Source organism: Hyla sarda, chromosome 7 (genome assembly GCF_029499605.1).
Source record: "Hyla sarda isolate aHylSar1 chromosome 7, aHylSar1.hap1, whole genome shotgun sequence".
NCBI classification, from domain to species: Eukaryota; Metazoa; Chordata; class Amphibia; order Anura; family Hylidae; genus Hyla; species Hyla sarda.
Genome location: NC_079195.1, coordinates 209,004,783 through 209,022,828, shown reverse-complemented (window position 1 = coordinate 209,022,828; position 18,046 = coordinate 209,004,783). Strand labels below are relative to the sequence as shown.

The window sequence follows — 18,046 nt, the reverse complement described above, 5'->3', positions numbered from 1 at the left end:
CCCATTCCCTAATAAAAGCTTGAATCATCCCCCTTCTCATGTTTTCAAATAAAAATGTAAAAAACAAAACATGTAGTATCGCCGTGTGCGTAAATGTTCAAAATACTAAAATATAATGTTGAGTAATCCGCATGGTCAATGGCCCAATTTTGGTATTGTTGTAATTGTTTGGACCTACGGAATTAAGCTAATGGGGGAGATTTATCAAAACCTGTGTGGTACAGTTGCCCATAGCAACCAATCAAATCGATTCTTTAATTTTTTTAAAAGGCCTCTGAAAAATGAAAGAAGCGATCTGATTGGTTGCTATAGGCAACTGCACCTCTCTTTTTTTGATGCAGGTTTTTGATAAATCTCTCCCAATGTGTCACTGTTTGGGAAAAGTGCACTGTGTAGAAAGCCCCCAAAAATTGCTAAATTGCATTTTTTTTTTCTTCAATTTTATCCCACGAATATTTTTTGTGTGTTTCACTGTAGATTTCCTGGCAACGGAAGTGATGTCATTGCAAAGTATCATTGGTGACGCAACAAACAAGCCCTTGTATGAGTCTGTAGGTGGAAAAATAAGAGTTATGGGGGAGATTTATCAAAACCTGTGTAGAGGAAGAGCGGTGCAGTTGCCCATAGCAACCAATCAGATCGCTTCTTTCATTTTGCAGAGGTCTTGTTAAAAATGAAAGAAGAGATCTGATTGGTTGCTATGAGCAACTGGACAACTTTTCCTCTGGACAGGTTCTGATAAATCTCCCCCATTATGATACATGTCCCCCAATGTGTGTGTATGTGTATGTTCCAGCATGACGTCGTAACAGCTAAAGATATTAACATGAAACTTGGCCACATGTTACTTATATGTCAACAACAAACATAGGATAGGTGATTTAACCCTTACTCACCACCTATTTGCCAGGGTCGGGGTTTTTGTTTAAAGTCTCATACAAGTCTATGGGAAATATATGTTACTGCATAACTTCCAAACGGCTGGAGATATTCCGATAATACTTGGTCACATGTTACTTATATGTCCACTTAAAATATAGGATAGTTAATTTAACCCTTAACTACCCCCATTTGTGAGGGTCGGGGTTTTTGTTTAAAGTCCCATGCAAATCAATGGGAAATGTATGTTCCCACATAACTTCCGTACGGCTGGAGATAGTTCAATACCTGGTACACATATTACGGGTCGGGATATGAGGACGGGTCGGGATATGAGGACAGCCTTCGGCTGTCTGGGCATGCTGGGAGTTGTAGTTTGCAACAGCTGGAGGTAGCCTGGTTGAGAAACACTGCCCTAATTTGTCATGAGTAAGGCTTTACTGAACTGTATTTGACTTCCAATAGCCAGGGCTGTATTTGCCATTAGCCCCCCCCCCCCTGGGCCTGTGCCTAGGGCGGCATTGTTTAGTGGGGGGCAGCAGTTCAGCAAGTATAAAAATGTATCTGTTGCCGCTATGATGGGGCCTGGAGGAAAAAAATTATACAATTTCCTCCTTTTGATTGAATCTAGAAATGCTGCAAAATGTACACATATTTACAGCCACTTCTGTTATGGATTTGTAAAGGATTTCACCGCTTCTGTGTATAGAGCGGAGATGTCTGCATGTATCCCCTACAGTCTCTGCTGCTCATCTGTGACAGATCTGCATGAAAAAAATCGTCCCTGCCTATAGGTGATCACATGACCTGGGCTTTCACCTTTACCTTGCATTGTTAGACTGTAATCCCTGTAATAGGTGAACATTGTGTTGTATCTGACATATCTTGAAAAGCTCAACCTTTTACACAGTACGAGGAAGGTGATGACATTCTAATATCCGCTCTCATGCATTTCCAATGCAAAGCCAGTAATTGCAGTTGAATAATATAATTATATATTATATTAAATGCTCTAATATTATATATATGATATATATGTATATATGTGTGTGTGTGTGTGTGTGTGTGTAAAACTCAATGTATGTTCCAGCATAACTTCCGAACCACTGGAGACATTTTATTGAAACTTAGTGCATCTCCTGATCAGTTTAACATTTGGCTGCAGAGATTGCCCGGGACTTTTAAACATCCTGCTAACTGTCCAGCAGGCAGGTACAGAGAATATTTAGTACAGGGTACTGGATATGAGGTTGGGATATAAGGATGGGATATATGGATGAGGTATGAAAATGGGATAAAATAGCGAGATATTAGGACAGGATAAGAGGAGACCTGAGGTCGGGATATGAGGTCGGGATATGAGGTCGGGATATGAGGTCGGGATATGAGGTCGGGATATGAGGTCGGGATATGAGGTCGGGATATGAGGTCGGGATATGAGGTCGGGATATGAGGTCGGGATATGAGGTCGGGATATGAGGTCGGGATATGAGGATGGGATATGAGGTAGGGATTTGAGGATGGGCTATGAGGATGGGCTATGAGGACGGGATATAAGGGAGGGATATTATGACAGGATAAGAGGAGGAGATATGAGGATGGGATATAAGGTAAGGATATGAAAACGGAATATAAGGGAGGGATATTATGACAGGATAAGAGGAGGAGATATGAGGATGGGATATGAGGTCAGGATATGAGGACGGGATATGAGGTAGGGATATTATGACAGGATAAAAAGTCAGGATATTAGGACTGAATATAAATACTGGATGTGAGGAGGAGATATGAGGTCTAATATAAGGATAAGTTATGAGGCTGGGATATTAGGATGGAATATGAGGGCGAGATATAAGGACAGGATAAGAGGATGGGATGTGAGGACGGGATATAATGATGGGATACGAGGATTGGAAATAAGGTTGAGGTATAAGGACAGGATATGAGGATGGGATATAAGGTCGGGATATGAGGTTGTAAATGGAACAGAACCAACATCTGCCCATCCAGTCAAATTTCTTCACACAAGTCTCATCCTAGAAGTGCAATGAAGAACCAGCCAGGCTACTACACAGAGGTCACTCAAAGTACTAGATCCAGGTTAGCCATAAGCCTCTGAGTGTTACACGTACTAGAAGGGAAAGTCCACTACATGTCTCAGAAAAACCAAATCTCAAATCTCCAAACTACCTGTGGACAGTGACGAATTACCAAGTGCTTCTGAAGCCTTATTACAAAGTGTATTCTTCTCCATACTGGACCTGCACCAGAAGCAAAAAACAAGTTTGTTTCCACGCAGTGCACCTTACAGTTAAAGGGGTACTCCAGTGGAAAATGTTTTTCTCTAAATCAACTGGTGCCAAAAGTTAAATACATTTGTAAATTACTTCTATTTAAAAACCTTTATCCTTTCAGTACTTATCAGCTGCTATTTGTTCCACAGGAAGTTCTTTTCTTTTTGGATTTCCTTTCTGTCTGACCACAGTGCTCTCTGCTGATTGCTGATAAAGATCATTTAACATCTTTCATAATAAAAGTCAGAATCACCCCCCTTTTCCCAATAAAAAATAAATAAAACAGTGTAAATAAAAATAAACACATGTGGTATCGCCGCGTACGTAAATGTCCGATCTATAAAAATATAATGGTAATTAAACCGCACAGTCTATGGCGTACACATAAAAAAATTCCAAAGTCCAAAATAGCGTATTTTTGGTCACTTTTTATACAATAAAAAAGTGAATAAAAAGTCAGATCAAAACAAAAATGGTACCAATGAGCCCTCATACTTCCCCATATGTGGAAAATTTTAAAAGTTATAGGGGTCAGAAGATGACATTTTTAAACGTATACATTTTCCTGCATGTAGTTATGATTTTTTCCAGAAGTACGACAAAATCAAACCTATATAAGTAGGGAATCATTTTAACTGTATGGACCTACAGAATAAAGGGAAGGTGGAATTTTTTCCAGAAAATGCACTGCGTAGAAACGGAAGCCCCCAAAAGTTACAAAATGTCATTTTTTTCTTTAGTTTTGCCGCACAATGATTTATTTTTCTGTTTCACCATGGATTTTTGGGTAAAATGACTAATGTCACTGCAAAGTAGAATTGGTGGCGCAAAAAATAAGCCACAATATGGATTTTAGGTGCAAAACTGAAAGCGTTATGATTTTTAGAAGGTGATGAGGAAAAAATGAAAATGCAAAAAACGGAACATACCCTGCGTCATTAAGGGGATAATAGAAGTCATTTACAAACCTCTTTTACTTTCTGGCACCAGTTGATTTAAAATAAATGGTTTTCCACCGGGGTACCCCTTTAACATGACACGTTATCTTTACTCTGTAGGTCAATTTCATTATAACAATACCGAAATTATATAGGCTTTTTTTATTTTATTTTAAAAAAAAATATGCAAACAAGAATTGCCAGCACTGTAACTTCTCTTAATGACTTATAAATAACCCAACACACAGGACCAAGAGAAGCTGCTGTGCTTGAAATTCTTGTTTGCTGGGTGCATCCACACCTTTCCTTGCATTGGCTGGACGTGGAGGTAAGCTGTCTGACTACACCTGCTGCAAATTAAAATATATATATAACTTTTTGCAAGAAAATTAGCTTAAAAATTTCTTCTTCTGACCCCTACAGCTGTTTTTTCCAGATAGTCGGCTAATTTTTCTGTATACGAGGCTGTATGAGGGCTCAGGGCTGTAGGTTTTATTGGTACCATTTTTGTTTTATTGGGACTTTTTGATCACTATGAATTTATTTTTTTCTTGTAGCAATCCGCTGTGCGCTTTCATTAACATTATTTTTAAATAGTTTTGACATTTCCGCATGCGACGATACCAAATATATATTAGTTTAATTTTGTTTACATTCATTTATGTAAAAAAATGGGAAAGGGGGGGGGAGGTGGGGTAATTCAAACTTTTATTAGTGGAGGGGCGTATTCACATTTATTAACCCTTACTGCACCACTTATTCTCTGCACAGGTTTTAATAAATCTTTTATTAAGTTCGCTTTTACGTTGATACACTGAGGATAGATACTGAGCTCTGGGGAGCAAAGAGAACTGTCAAAGCACCCACATAACAAGGTAATGGAACTTTTATAAAGATGGAAAAGAAATCCCATCTTTATAATATTATCCTCCATCACATAAAGTCATACAATTAAATCCTGTATTTCAAGAGTATGAGCGCTAACTAAACATTTTAAACATGATTTTTGTTAATTTCACATCAAAAGGAATAGGAATTAATGTATAATAAATAGGCAGCTCTACAATTTTATAGGAACGACTGTACGAAAAGTGGTGATTAGGAATTAACTATGTTTGACTCATAAAGATTATTTTGAGTGTAGACCCGTGTTACATGGAAACCACAGGCAGCTAAGAGAATATGCAGAGTCACTATGAGAGGAGGTGTCATAATGTAAAGCTCTGACAGGTATGGGATTGGTGTGTATTCAGACTTTTCTCTTCATTGTCTTGTACTTTGGACTGAGGTCGTAACTCCTCCCATCACTAACATATATATATCTCTGGATTGTAACACAGAGCCTAATCCAGCCATGGCCTCTTCCATGCTGCCCGGTGTCTTCTCCCTGAGCCCCTTTGAGCTCTTGTACTATGCAGCCTCCCTGTGCGCCCTGTACCTGCTCTACAAAGTCTCCAGTTTTTACCTGGGACAGAAGAAGCTGGAGAGAGTGTTCAGCGCTTTCCCTGGCCCGAAACGTCACTGGCTGTATGGCAACGTCCAAGAGGTAGGTGGACTTTGAATCTTTTTGCTATTATTTTTTCCTGATGCGTTGCAAAATAAAAAATAAAAAAAGAAACTTTTTTTTTTGCGGAAGTATTGTAGTTTTTTTCTTTAAATTTTTTTTAAAATCTTTATTAATAGCGTTTAAATAACTACAAACAATTAAAATGTCAGAATGTGACAGTGTTATCGGTACTGTTGTACTTGGATATTAATAGAAAATAATTAACTAAAAAGTAAAAATAAAGTGTCATACAGACTATTTGTTGTTCTTTCACTTTGTATATCAATTGACTGCAGGTTGGCATATATTTAATATGCCCCCCGCGATCTCCGTGCATACACCCGGTGCGTTCAGAACGCTTGGTGCAGGCAGCCGTGGCCGTAACATCACTCCACGCCCCCTTGTGATGTCACGCCCCCTCCAGTTATGTCTATGGGAGGGGACGTGACAGACCCCCACAATCAGACAGCTTATCCCCTATCCTATGGGTAGGGGATAAGATTTCTAGCAGTGGAGTACCCCTTTAAACAGTGCAATGATTGCATGGACAAGGTTGTACAAATGATTGTTGGATTGTTTTGACACTGACAACACATCCTCTGTTAAAGGGGTATTCCAGGCCAAAACTTTTTTTTTATGTATCAACTGACTCCGGAAAGTTAAACAGATTTGTAAATTACTTCTATTAAAAAATCTTAATCCTTCCAATAGTTATTAGCTTCTAAAGTTGAGTTGTTGTTTTCTGTCTAACTGCTCTCTGATGACTCACGTCCCGGGACGTGACATCATCATTGAGCAGTTAGACAGAAAACTTCAGAAGCTAATAACTATTGGAAGGATTAAGATTTTTTAATAGAAGTAATTTACAAATTTGTTTAACTTTCCGGAGCCAGTTGAGATATATATAATATGTGTGTGTGTATATATATATATATATATATATATATATATATATATATATATATAAAAAGGTTTTGCCTGGAATACCCCTTTAACCCCTTAAGGACTCATGACGTACCAGTACGTCATGAGTCCGCTCCTGATCTATAACGCGGGGCCACGCGGGTCGGGCCCAGCCTCTAACAACGGCCGGGACCCGTGGCTAATAGCGCGCGGCATTGATCGCGCTGCCGCGCGCTATTAACCCTTTAACGCTATTAACGCTATTAACCCTTTAGAAAGTGAAAGCATGCCGGTTAGCTCAGGGAGCTGTTCGGGATAGCCGCGGTGAAACCGCGGCATCCCGAACAGCTTACAGGACAGCAGGAGGGTCCCTACCTGCCTCCTCGCTGTCCAATCGCCGAATGACTGCTCAGTGCCTGAGATCCAGGCATGAGCAGTCAAGCGGCAGAATCATCGATCACTGGTTTCCTATGAGAAACCAGTGATCAATGTGAAAGATCAGTGTGTGCAGTATTATAGGTCCCTATGGGAGCTATAACACTGCAAAAAAAAAAGTGAATAAAGATCATTTAACCCCTTCCCTATTAAAAGTTTAAATCACCCCCCTTTTTCCATAAAAAAAAAAAACAGTGTAAATAAACATATGGGGTATCGCCGCATGCGGAAATGTCCGAATTATAAAAATATATAATTAATTAAACCGCACGGTCAATGGCGTGCGCACAAAAAAATTCCAAAGTCCAAAATAGTGCATTTTTGGTCATTTTTTATATCAAGAAAAAAATGAATAAAAAGCGATCAATAAGTCCTATCAATGCAATAAACTTTCCTGCATGTAGTTATGATTTTTTTCCAGAAGTACGACAAAATCAAACTTATATAAGTAGGGTATAATTTTAATCGTATGGACCTACAAAATAAAGATAAGATGTCATTTTTACCGAAAAATGTACTACGTAGAAACGGAAGCCCCCAAAAGTTACAAAATGGCGTTTTTTTTTTTTTCAATTTTGTCTCTCAATGATTTTTTTTTCCGTTTCACCATAGATTTTTGGGTAAAATGACTGATGTAATTACAAAGTAGAATTGGTGGCGCAAAAAATAAGCCAGCATATGGATTTTTAGGTGCAAAATTGAAAGAGTTATAATTTTTTAAAGGTAAGGAGGAAAAAACAAAAATGCAAAAACGGAAAAACGCTGAGTCCTTAAGGGGTTAAGGCTCGTTTTCCCCTAGTTGTTTCATCTTTGTCATTACTGGGGGATAGTCCTCAAAATCTTATTATGGCTGGATTAGGATCTGGTAAAGTCGCTGGGAAAAACATTTGTTAGAGCCTCATTAACCTTTCAGAAATAGAGCATCTAGAACTAGCTCAGAAAAAAACAGGATCGAGGTGGTGGGTTCACACCACGTTTTTGCAATACAGTTTTTTTTCAGGTTTTTGATTAAAAAAATGGATTCCTCAAAACCTGACTAAACTGTATCAAAACGTGTGTACAAAGTTTTATCTGTATACGGTTGAAAACCGTATACGGTTTGAAAAGTGATGTCCGGTTGCATCCGTTTTTTAAGAAAAAAAACGCATACGTTTTGAACTTTTCACTCCATTATGAATAAAGTTTCACTTGTTTGATTGAAATTTCAAGAAAAAAAACTGTGCAAAGTCAAAAACCGTATGGTAAAAACTGGATGGAACCGTACACATATACAGTTCTGTATGGTTCCCATTGACTCCCATGTTAAAAAAAAAAAATGTGTGGTGTGAAAAACGGAGACAACCGTATGCAATATGGTGCATACGGTTTTGAATGGAAAGTCTATGGCCACGGTTTTCTGTACAGTTGCATACGTTTAAAAAAAAAAAAAAGATCCAAAAACTGTATAGAAAATCGTGGTGTGAACCCACCCTTAGAAAAAAGTATCCCTCCATTCCAGAGGCAAATTGGGCCAAAGGAGTCTTAGGGTTCTGGGAGTTCTTTGGAGTTCATCAAAAGACAACAAGAGCTGACACCATTACAGTAGAGATGAGGAAACTGTAGGGTTCACAAAGGAGGGGTACAGAGTTCCTCTGTTGTTGGAAATCCCTGTAAGGGGTTGACTGCATGGCAAATCCATCTCTAGATTCTCAATATGCATACTATAATGTGGTGTACCAGCACCAAAGGCTGTCCTGTGGGCCGCGGATCGCCTCGGGTATGCCTGTTGCACTTGTGTTGGACTCACTACTTTATTGTTTACTGTGATATTGTGATTCACTATATTATGTTATTATCTGTGTACTGTACCCTTAAGAAAGGAGATGCAGAGTAACCAGATGCCCCTGATTGCACAATGGGAATCCCCCAAATTTCCCTGTATATAGTGTAGGGGGAGGACTTGCCCCAGTTTGTGTCTAGTTCCAGTTGAGCTCTAGTTCAGAGTTCAGTTGCTGCTGTGTGCAGAGCTCCATGTGAGCTGCAGTGTGGAAAAGAGGTGGAAGAAGTGTGAGGTGATAAAGAAAATCTCTTATCAAATCAACCCCGCCATTCTGCAAGTGTTCCCAGCACAGGAGTTGGTAGCAGAACCCTAGCCAGCGTGGAAGACCTCCAAGTCTCAAGTCAGTCATATCTAATAGCAAGTCAATTCAAGTGGGTGAAAAGCACAATAAGTCTTAGCAAGGCCACAGGGCTCACCCTGGTTACACTGCATCCCTTCTACTCTGCTCTGTTCAGCAAGTATGGTACACATCTGCTTCTGCCTCAGTAAAAGACAGTTATCTGTAACCTGGCATTGGTGTGTTTATTGCCCCATGCATGGCCCAGGAGAAGCTGTCTCCACCTCGGACCGTGTAGGTTAACGGTGCCCTGGCATCACGGCCTGACAAGTATATCTTGCACCCCTGTGTCACCGCAATAATATATGATTCTGTCTTGGGCACAATAAACAAGACTAATGCCTTCAACCAGGTTTGGACTTGCACAACAAAATACTCTAATAAGCCTAGGCTGTGACACAATATTGGGTGCCAAAGGTCCAGCAAAAGACCATTTTTAGGTGCCATTTTTAACAGTCAAGGGAGTGCCCTAGTGCAGAAAAGGTGCAAACGTGTTCACATAGAAAAGTGCACAAGGATGTGGTCTGTTGCATATCCATTCTTCTAAGGCTCGGTCCACACTACGTTTTGTCCCATACGGGAGCGCATACGGGAGCTAAAAGCTCGCGCTCCCATATGTTACCGTATGCGCTCCCGTATGTCATTCATTTCAATGAGCCGACCGGAGTGAAACGTTCGGTCCGGTCGGCTCATTTTTGCGCCGTATGCGCTTTTACAACCGGACCTAAAACCGTGGTTGACCACAGTTTTAGGTCCGGTTGTAAAAGCGCATACGGCGCAAAAATGAGCCGACCGGACCGAACGTTTCACTCCGGTCGGCTCATTGAAATGAATGACATACGGGAGCGCATACGGTCACATACGGGAGCGCGAGCTTTTAGCTCCCCCCTGCCGTATGCGCTCCCGTATGGGACAAAACGTAGTGTGGACCCAGCCTAAGTCAGTGGTCTCAAACTTTGGCCTTCCAGATGTTGCAAAACTTAAACTACCAGCATTCCTGGACTGCCAACGGCTGTCCAGGCATGCTGGAAGTTGAAGTTTTGCAATGTCTGGAGGGCCACAGTTTGAGACCACTGTTCTAAGTGTATGGTTTGCATGAAACACAGTACTTGCAGCTCTGCTACTGATCTTAAAGGGGTACTCCAATGGAATTTTTTTTAATCAACTGGAGCCACAAAGTTAAATAGATTTGTAAAATACTTCTATTTAAAAATCTTAATTCTTCCAGTACTTATCAGCTGCTGTATACTACAGAGGAAGTTGTATTTTTTTCTGGAGTTCCTTTCAGTCTGACCACAGTGCTCTCTGCTGACAGTTCCCGACATAGACAGAGGTGTCAGAAGAGAGCACTGTGGTCAGACAAAAAAGAATTCCAGAAAGAAATGCAACTTTCTCAGGAGCATATAGTAGTTGATACGTACTGGAAGGATTACGATTTTTTAATAGAAGTAATTTACAAATGTGTTTAACTTTCTGGCACCAGTTGATTTAAATAAAAAAAAAAATTCCACCAGAGTACCCCTTTAAATTGATGGCTTAGGTTAGGCCATCCATTTTCTGATCTCAGAAACTCCTTTTAATATTAAAAAAAATAAAATAAAATAAAAAAATGTTCTAAGTATTTCTTTAAAGTCCATGATGCTGTGCAGCACTGAACCACATACTGTCATACTGTATATCAAGCCTAGGGGTGAGTCTTCTACACCAAATACTGGTGGGACAAGCAAAGTCTTTAGCTGAGATCTTTGTCCTTCTTTATAGATGATACGAAATGATTACATCAATTTGGACGTTGTGAATAAATATGCAAAGAATTTTGATTGTGCCTTTTCCATGTGGCTTGGAAATTTCCATCCCTCTCTCCTTACCTATCATCCAGACTATGTGAAAGCCGTTCTATCCAGGCAAGGTAAGTACAATGCTGGTTACATCATACCTTTTTTTTATTTTTTATTTTTTTTTATCATTACTTTTGTATTTTATACATGTCTGTATTTTATTCTTTAGTATATGATATAAAATATTTATTATATTTTACATATTTCAGTCAGTGTAAAGCTTCAGACCTGTGATCTCCCCTCTGTACCCCTGTTTGTCCCAACCCCATGCCCTATAACTGTCTGTAATGCTTTATTGTTTGACTTTGTTTCATTATATGAAACAAATGTTAGCGTAGCATGTGGTATGATGTATAGTGTAGGGACACCTGTGCTGTATGTTGTACTGTCATGTATATAATGTGTACAGGAATGTTAGTGTAGCTTGTGGTATGATGTACAGTGTAGGGACACCTGTGCTGTATGTTGTACTGTCATGTATATAATGTGTACAGGAATGTTAGTGTAGCTTGTGGTATGATGTATAGTGTAGGGACACCTGTGCTGTATGTTGTACTGTCATGTATATAATGTGTACAGGAATGTTAGTGTAGCTTGTGGTATGATGTATAGTGTAGGGACACCTGTGCTGTATGTTGTACTGTCATGTATATAATGTGTACAGGAATGTTAGTGTAGCTTGTGGTATGATGTATAGTGTAGGGACACCTGTGCTGTATGTTGTACTGTCATGTATATAATGTGTGCAGGAATGTTAGCGTAGGGTGTGGTATGATGTATAGTGTAGGGACACCTGTGCTATATGTATGATAATTGTGTTAATTTATTATTACCTTCTGCATCTCTCCCGATGCCTCTGGAATCGGTCTCCTATCCTCCGGCCCCTGTCTTTTTCCAGCTTTTGGGGCCCGACACTTCACACTGCTCTTAGCTAATTGCCAGCCACAGCAAAGTCCTGTCATGGCTGGTGCTAGGGGCAATGTGATGTATTGGGCTTGGGCACCAGGAAGAAGACCAGAGGACAGGAGACCGATTCCAGCAGCACTGGGGGAGCGGCGGAAGGGAAGTTCAAGTTTATAATTTTTCTACCCGCAGCGTGGACATATAGGAGGAATAAAAAAAATTGCCGGAGTACCCCTTGAATTAAAGACAACATTGGCACTGAGTAGAATTAAGAGAAATTTCTTCTGTTTTATATTAATTGGGATATATTTAATGATATATTTAATGAATAAATAAAAACACATACTATTTTCTCTTAGATCCAAAGGACAACTTTGCCTATTACTTTATAACCCCATGGATTGGTAAGTATCATGGCTGTAAACTATATAACACCTAAGCAGCCGTTCACATTATGCTCCTAGACCACTGTGACTGCTTCCAAAAATATCAGATTATGGAGAGTGAAACAAGGGGGACTGGACAGCCAGGCAGGAGAATCCACTTGTTTTTATGGTCTGTGAATTTTTACTGCTTTTTTTTATATGTATATTGAAGAATCATACTGTGTCCACGACTTATGGGGGAATACTAATGGAAGTGTAATTAAAGAGGGTGGCTAATTGTGTTTCTCAGTACGATTACTAGCAGGAAGGCAGGTCTGCCCCCAAATCATGTCTTTAGGACAAATATTTAGGACATACACGTGAATTATATTACCTACTTTCACCCTTTTGCTCTAGTACAATCTATCCCGGGTGATACATATGTGGTCGACCACTGGTGTATCGCGAGACCACGGGTGTAGCGGTGTGATCAGATGGTATTAACCCCCAGTGTTCGTGACGCCAGTGTGGTTTTAGGGTTCCGGAACACCACACGCCTGGTTTCTCAGCTATCCCAGTTGCTAGTAGTGAAATGAGAGTCCACAACCAGTTATGGCCAAACAGAGGTTTTACTGAGAAGAAGACAGATGGAATTATCTTCACAGCTAAGGCCAGATTTCCCAGAGAGGTGGCCAGGAACCCAGAAGGACCTCGCAGCTTACTGGGACTTGTAGTTATTGTAATAGATTTTAGGTAATTATCTTGAGGCTTGACTATATGCAGGACTTGACTATTTGTAGTGACAGCAGACATAGACTTTAGACTTACTGGAATTACTGTAGCTTTGTCGCCTTCCAGATGCTGGTCACTGGTACTGAGATCTCTGGTGGTAGCTGTGCTCAGTAGCAGATGGAATCTGATAGAAATTGTAATGCCCTTGGTCAAGCTGCGGGTCATAGGTTAAGCTGGTGCTCCCTGGGAGAACATGTGACAACAAATCATGTGACTGCATAACATAACATGTGACAGACTCACAGGTCCTTGAGACCTCCCACAGGTCCTTTGTACTACCTATAAATAAAGATACTGTCTAGGCATTAAAGTGATATACACGACATTCTGGAAACAACAGGGGGAGACCTTGCAGGGGAGCTCCCAGGTCACTGAGGGTCTCAACCTGACAGGGCCTAAGGGTAGTACAGGATCATGTCCCGTACTGGGACATCACACATATCTCTACCCCTTTGACCTGTCTACTGTCCTTCTGTCATTCAGGGAAAGGTCTGCTGGTGCTGTCAGGACAGAAATGGTTCCAGCACCGAAAACTGTTAACACCGGGATTTCATTATGATGTTCTGAAGCCGTATGTCAGATTGATGTCCAACTGCGCTAATGTCATGCTGGTAAGGATACATTTCCAGGTTTTATAAACCTCCTAAGCCCCCTAAAAATCCAGCTAGTTTAAAACAGCAAATAGGAGACAATGAGATTGGGGAGAGGTGACCTACCTACGTGTATAATTATTTTCTGACTGTAGTGTTTGTATACTTACTAGGTTTATATCTAAAGAGTACCTGTCACGATCTTGTTAAAATGTATAATCCTACCAGTTCACTGCCCCCATCATGATAACCCCCCCCCCCCCCTCCACACACACACACCTTTATTTTTACAATATTTTTAACTTTCTACCTTGATATTGCTCTGTATTTTCTGCTCAGACTGGGAAGGGGCGTTTCCCAGCAGGTGTGGCAATATCTGAAGCCATACAGGGGAGAACTTCCTCCCTCACTCTACTACACACAGCCCTGAGCAGTTCAGTGTGAGATGAGCTACGATTGGCTAAGGCTGCACACAACCCCCCTCAGCACTCCAGACTGCATTTCCGATTTTTTTACTTCTGCCAAGCCAGCCGGAGTCCAAAATCCGTGCACGAGAGGGGGGAAATGTGGGGGAAATCTGGAGGCAGCTTATTTAAACACAAATAAAACATGGAAAACTTCTTTTTTTTTATTTTTTTTAAACAAAGTATGTTAGAAAGATTTTTTATTTACCATAAGTAATGCAATACCAAAAATGTATTTTTTTAATGACAGTGCCCATTTAATGTTGTTTAGGACAAATGGGAGAAACTGGTCCCAGATGAGAAACCAGTGGAGCTTTTCCATCATGTCAGCCTCATGACCCTGGACACCATTATGAAATGCGCCTTTAGCTACGAGAGCAATTGCCAGCTGGACAGGTCTGTATAAAAAGACTGGGGAAAAGTAATATATAGTAAAACCTCCCATCTAGACCACTTTTTTTCTGTATCCGTTTTTCCTCCCATTATAGTTTATAGCAGTGGTCTCCAACCTGTGGACCTCCAGATGTTGCAAAACTACAACTCCCAGCATGCCCGGACAGCCGTTGGCTGTCCGGGCATGCTGGGAGTTGTAGTTTTGCAACATCTGGAGGTCCACAGGTTGGAGACCATTGGTCTATAGAAACTGGCCCTGTGTAACCAGATAGCCTCCTTATCAGACCGAAGACCACTTTTTTTTTTTCTTAGCCCATTTCAGTGGGAACCCCTCTGATAAGACCATACATTGGAATTATGTGGCTGTCCGGGCATGCTGGGAGTTGTAGTTTTGCAACATCTGGAGGTCCACAGGTTGGAGACCATTGGTCTATAGAAACTGGCCCTGTGTAACCAGATAGCCTCCTTATCAGACCGAAGACCACTTTTTTTTTTTCTTAGCCCATTTCAGTGGGAACCCCTCTGATAAGACCATACATTGGAATTATGTGGCTGTCCGGGCATGCTGGGAGTTGTAGTTTTGCAACATCTGGAGGTCCACAGGTTGGAGACCATTGGTCTATAGAAACTGGCCCTGTGTAACCAGATAGCCTCCTTATCAGACCGAAGACCACTTTTTTTTTTTCTTAGCCCATTTCAGTGGGAACCCCTCTGATAAGACCATACATTGGAATTATGTGGCTGTCCAGGCATGCTGGGAGTTGTAGTTTTGCAACATCTGGAGGTCCACAGGTTGGAGACCATTGGTCTATAGAAACTGGCCCTGTGTAACCAGATAGCCTCCTTATCAGACCGAAGACCACTTTTTTTTTTTCTTAGCCCATTTCAGTGGGAACCCCTCTGATAAGACCATACATTGGAATTATGTGGCTGTCCGGGCATGCTGGGAGTTGTAGTTTTCCAACAGCTGGAGGCACCCTCATTGGGGAAACACTGCTCCAGAGGAACCGCAATCATAGGCAGAACATCATAGCCATGCGCTCCATACAACCTAGTTGATCCCTATCTTCTTTTTGCAGTGAAAGTGAATACATCAAAGCTGTGTATACGTTGGCTGAGCTGGTGGAATACAGGATCCGCAGCTTTCAGTATCACAATGATTTTATTTTCCATATGAGCCCAATTGGATTCCGCTTCCGGAGAGCTCTGAGAATAGCGCACGGACACACAGGTCAGAGTACCCCTATACATTATTCACACTTTTCATTTTAGTTACAGCTCTATTTCAGGCCTATAACTATCTAAGTGTCTGTGATGACAGGACAGAGGTATTTCCTCTGGTTCAAATCCCGCATATAGGGGGAAATTTATCAAAACCTGTCGAGAGGAATAGTTGCTGAGTTGCCCATAGCAACCAATCAGATCGCTTCTTTCATTTTTCAGAGGCCATTTCAAAAATGAAAGAAGCAATCTGGTTGCTATGGGCAACTCGGCAATGTTTCATCAATCTACCTGTATTCTTACACACTGAAGATCTGTTTTATGCTGCCCAAAGTATGGGAAAGATAAAACAGGTAGAAAATACAGCAGTGCGTCCAGCTCCCTATAGTTTGTAAGTTTCCACCTCTGTGCGGATGAGGCCTTATCTCGGCCTAGTTACCAGAAAAACAGCATCAAACAGATACGATCCAGCCAGGTGGTAAACTTAAAGGGGTATTCCGCCCCTAGACATCTTATCCCCTATCCAAAGGATAGAGGATAAGATGTCAGATTGCCGCGGTCCCGCTGCTGGAGACCCCTGGGATCCCCGCTGCGGCACCGCGCTATCATTACAGCACAGAGCGAGTTCGCTCTGCACGTAATGATGGGCGGTACAGGGGCCGGAGCATCGTTACTTCACGGCTCCGCCCCTCGTGATGTCACGGCCCGCCCCTTTCAATACAAGTCTATGGGAGGGGGCGTGGCGGTCGTCACGACCCCTCCCATAGACTTGCATTAAGGGGACAGGCCTGTGATGTCACGAGGGGCGGCGCCATGACGTCACGCTGCTCCGTCCCCCGTATCGCTCGTCATTACGCACAGAGCGAACTCGCGGTGCCGCAGCGGGGATCCCGGGGGTCCCCAGCAGCGGGACCGCGGCGATCTGACATCTTATCCCCTATCCTTTGGATAGGGGATAAGATGTCTAGGGGCGGAATTCCCCTTTAATCCTGTTAAGCTTTATTGCAGATGTGGGGTCCCGGTACCATATATAGTATACCGTACCTTGTATGGTGGTCCCCAAATACAGAGTTACTCTGTTCCGGTAGGGTTCTCCTGGGGGGGATAGTCCCTAGTCACTTCTTCCTTCTTTAATTTTGTGATGATTGTGTGTGTATATTTAATTGTGTATATAGTGTCGCAGGACCTTTGGTCATGTGACTAATGTTAATTTTCTTAGGGTATGCTAAAGGACCTTCCTAGATCACGTGGGTGGTCACATGTTTAGACCATATTCCCTTGTGTAAAGTGACTGACAGATGGTATGGACCAATCAGCTCAAGGCCAGCCCCTGCCCATATAAGGGAGCTGCCAGCCAATCCTCGCTCTCTTGGGTTCCGGACTAGCAGAGAGGAGAGATCCGTGCAACTTTTAAAGACAAGACCAGGCCGAAGCCTGACAATACCCTAACTTACCAAATCGTGAGTTACAATACAACTCCCCGCTAAAGTCTGCGTGACTGCTGGACCTAAACTCAATCCCCTAAATCCAGCGGAACAGCGCATATAACTCTCCTGAGTTTAAAACTCACAAGGTCCCAACCAACTGTCAGGATCCTAATAGACTCTTCTTGTACAAAGACTGTTCCTGTTTAACTCTGCATAAAACCTGCAGTAAAAGTTCTAACAGTTTTCTGAAACCTCCGGTTGTAGACATTCATTTATTATTCCTCCCTATCGCTCTTGGTACGGGTGGAGATAGGACAAGTTTATACAGAGGAGCCCCCACCCTGGCGTCACGAGTGTTAAGGGTTAACCAAGCACCCTTTAGTCACTGCACAGCTATACCCCATATACCCTACACCCCCATAAGCTTACCACATAGCGGTAATAGAGGTATATAGGATGACTCCAATAGCAGCCCCATCCGTTCCTGGCATTAGTAAACACTCTAAATTCCTTGGCAAAAAAACGCATTGGGGAGAAGGCTGCTGTTGGCGTGATCCGATATACCTCTTACATTTGCAATAAAGTTTTTAACAAGATTGAATTCACAACATGACTGGAACGTATCTGTTTGTTGAATTTCAGTCAGCATAAGACAGGTGCAGGCATTGCAATTCTGGGACACTATGAATTACTCTGAGACACTCGGGCATTGCAGAGTAATCACTAGTGATGAGTGGCATATGCCATATTCGAATTCGCAATGTTTTTGCAAATATATGTACGAATATTAGCCCTCTATTCGCATATTCGATATATTCGCAAATTACTATCTACCTATCTATATATCTATCTATATTATCCATCTATCTATCTATCTCCTAATATACTTAAGTGACGATATT

At 41.5% G+C, this 18,046-nt stretch overlaps 1 protein-coding gene across 3 annotated transcripts in view; it reads left to right on the top strand.

The window, feature by feature from the left end:
• The first annotated feature begins 4,887 nt into the window (after positions 1–4,887).
• Positions 4,888–18,046, top strand: part of LOC130283265 (cytochrome P450 4A12A-like) — a 31,242-nt gene continuing 18,083 nt past the window's right edge. Inside the window, exons 1-8 of one of the 3 annotated variants that reach the window (XM_056532490.1) lie at positions 4,888–4,986; positions 5,240–5,341; positions 5,452–5,657; positions 10,913–11,060; positions 12,252–12,296; positions 13,533–13,660; positions 14,375–14,499; positions 15,576–15,727. In XM_056532490.1, the coding sequence (XP_056388465.1) occupies positions 5,466–5,657; positions 10,913–11,060; positions 12,252–12,296; positions 13,533–13,660; positions 14,375–14,499; positions 15,576–15,727 (790 nt within the window). In that variant the 5' untranslated portion in view covers positions 4,888–4,986; positions 5,240–5,341; positions 5,452–5,465. Of the gene's footprint in view, positions 4,987–5,239; positions 5,342–5,443; positions 5,658–10,912; positions 11,061–12,251; positions 12,297–13,532; positions 13,661–14,374; positions 14,500–15,575; positions 15,728–18,046 lie in introns of all 3 variants that reach the window. The other 2 variants (XM_056532491.1, XM_056532492.1) reach the window with 2 other exon arrangements.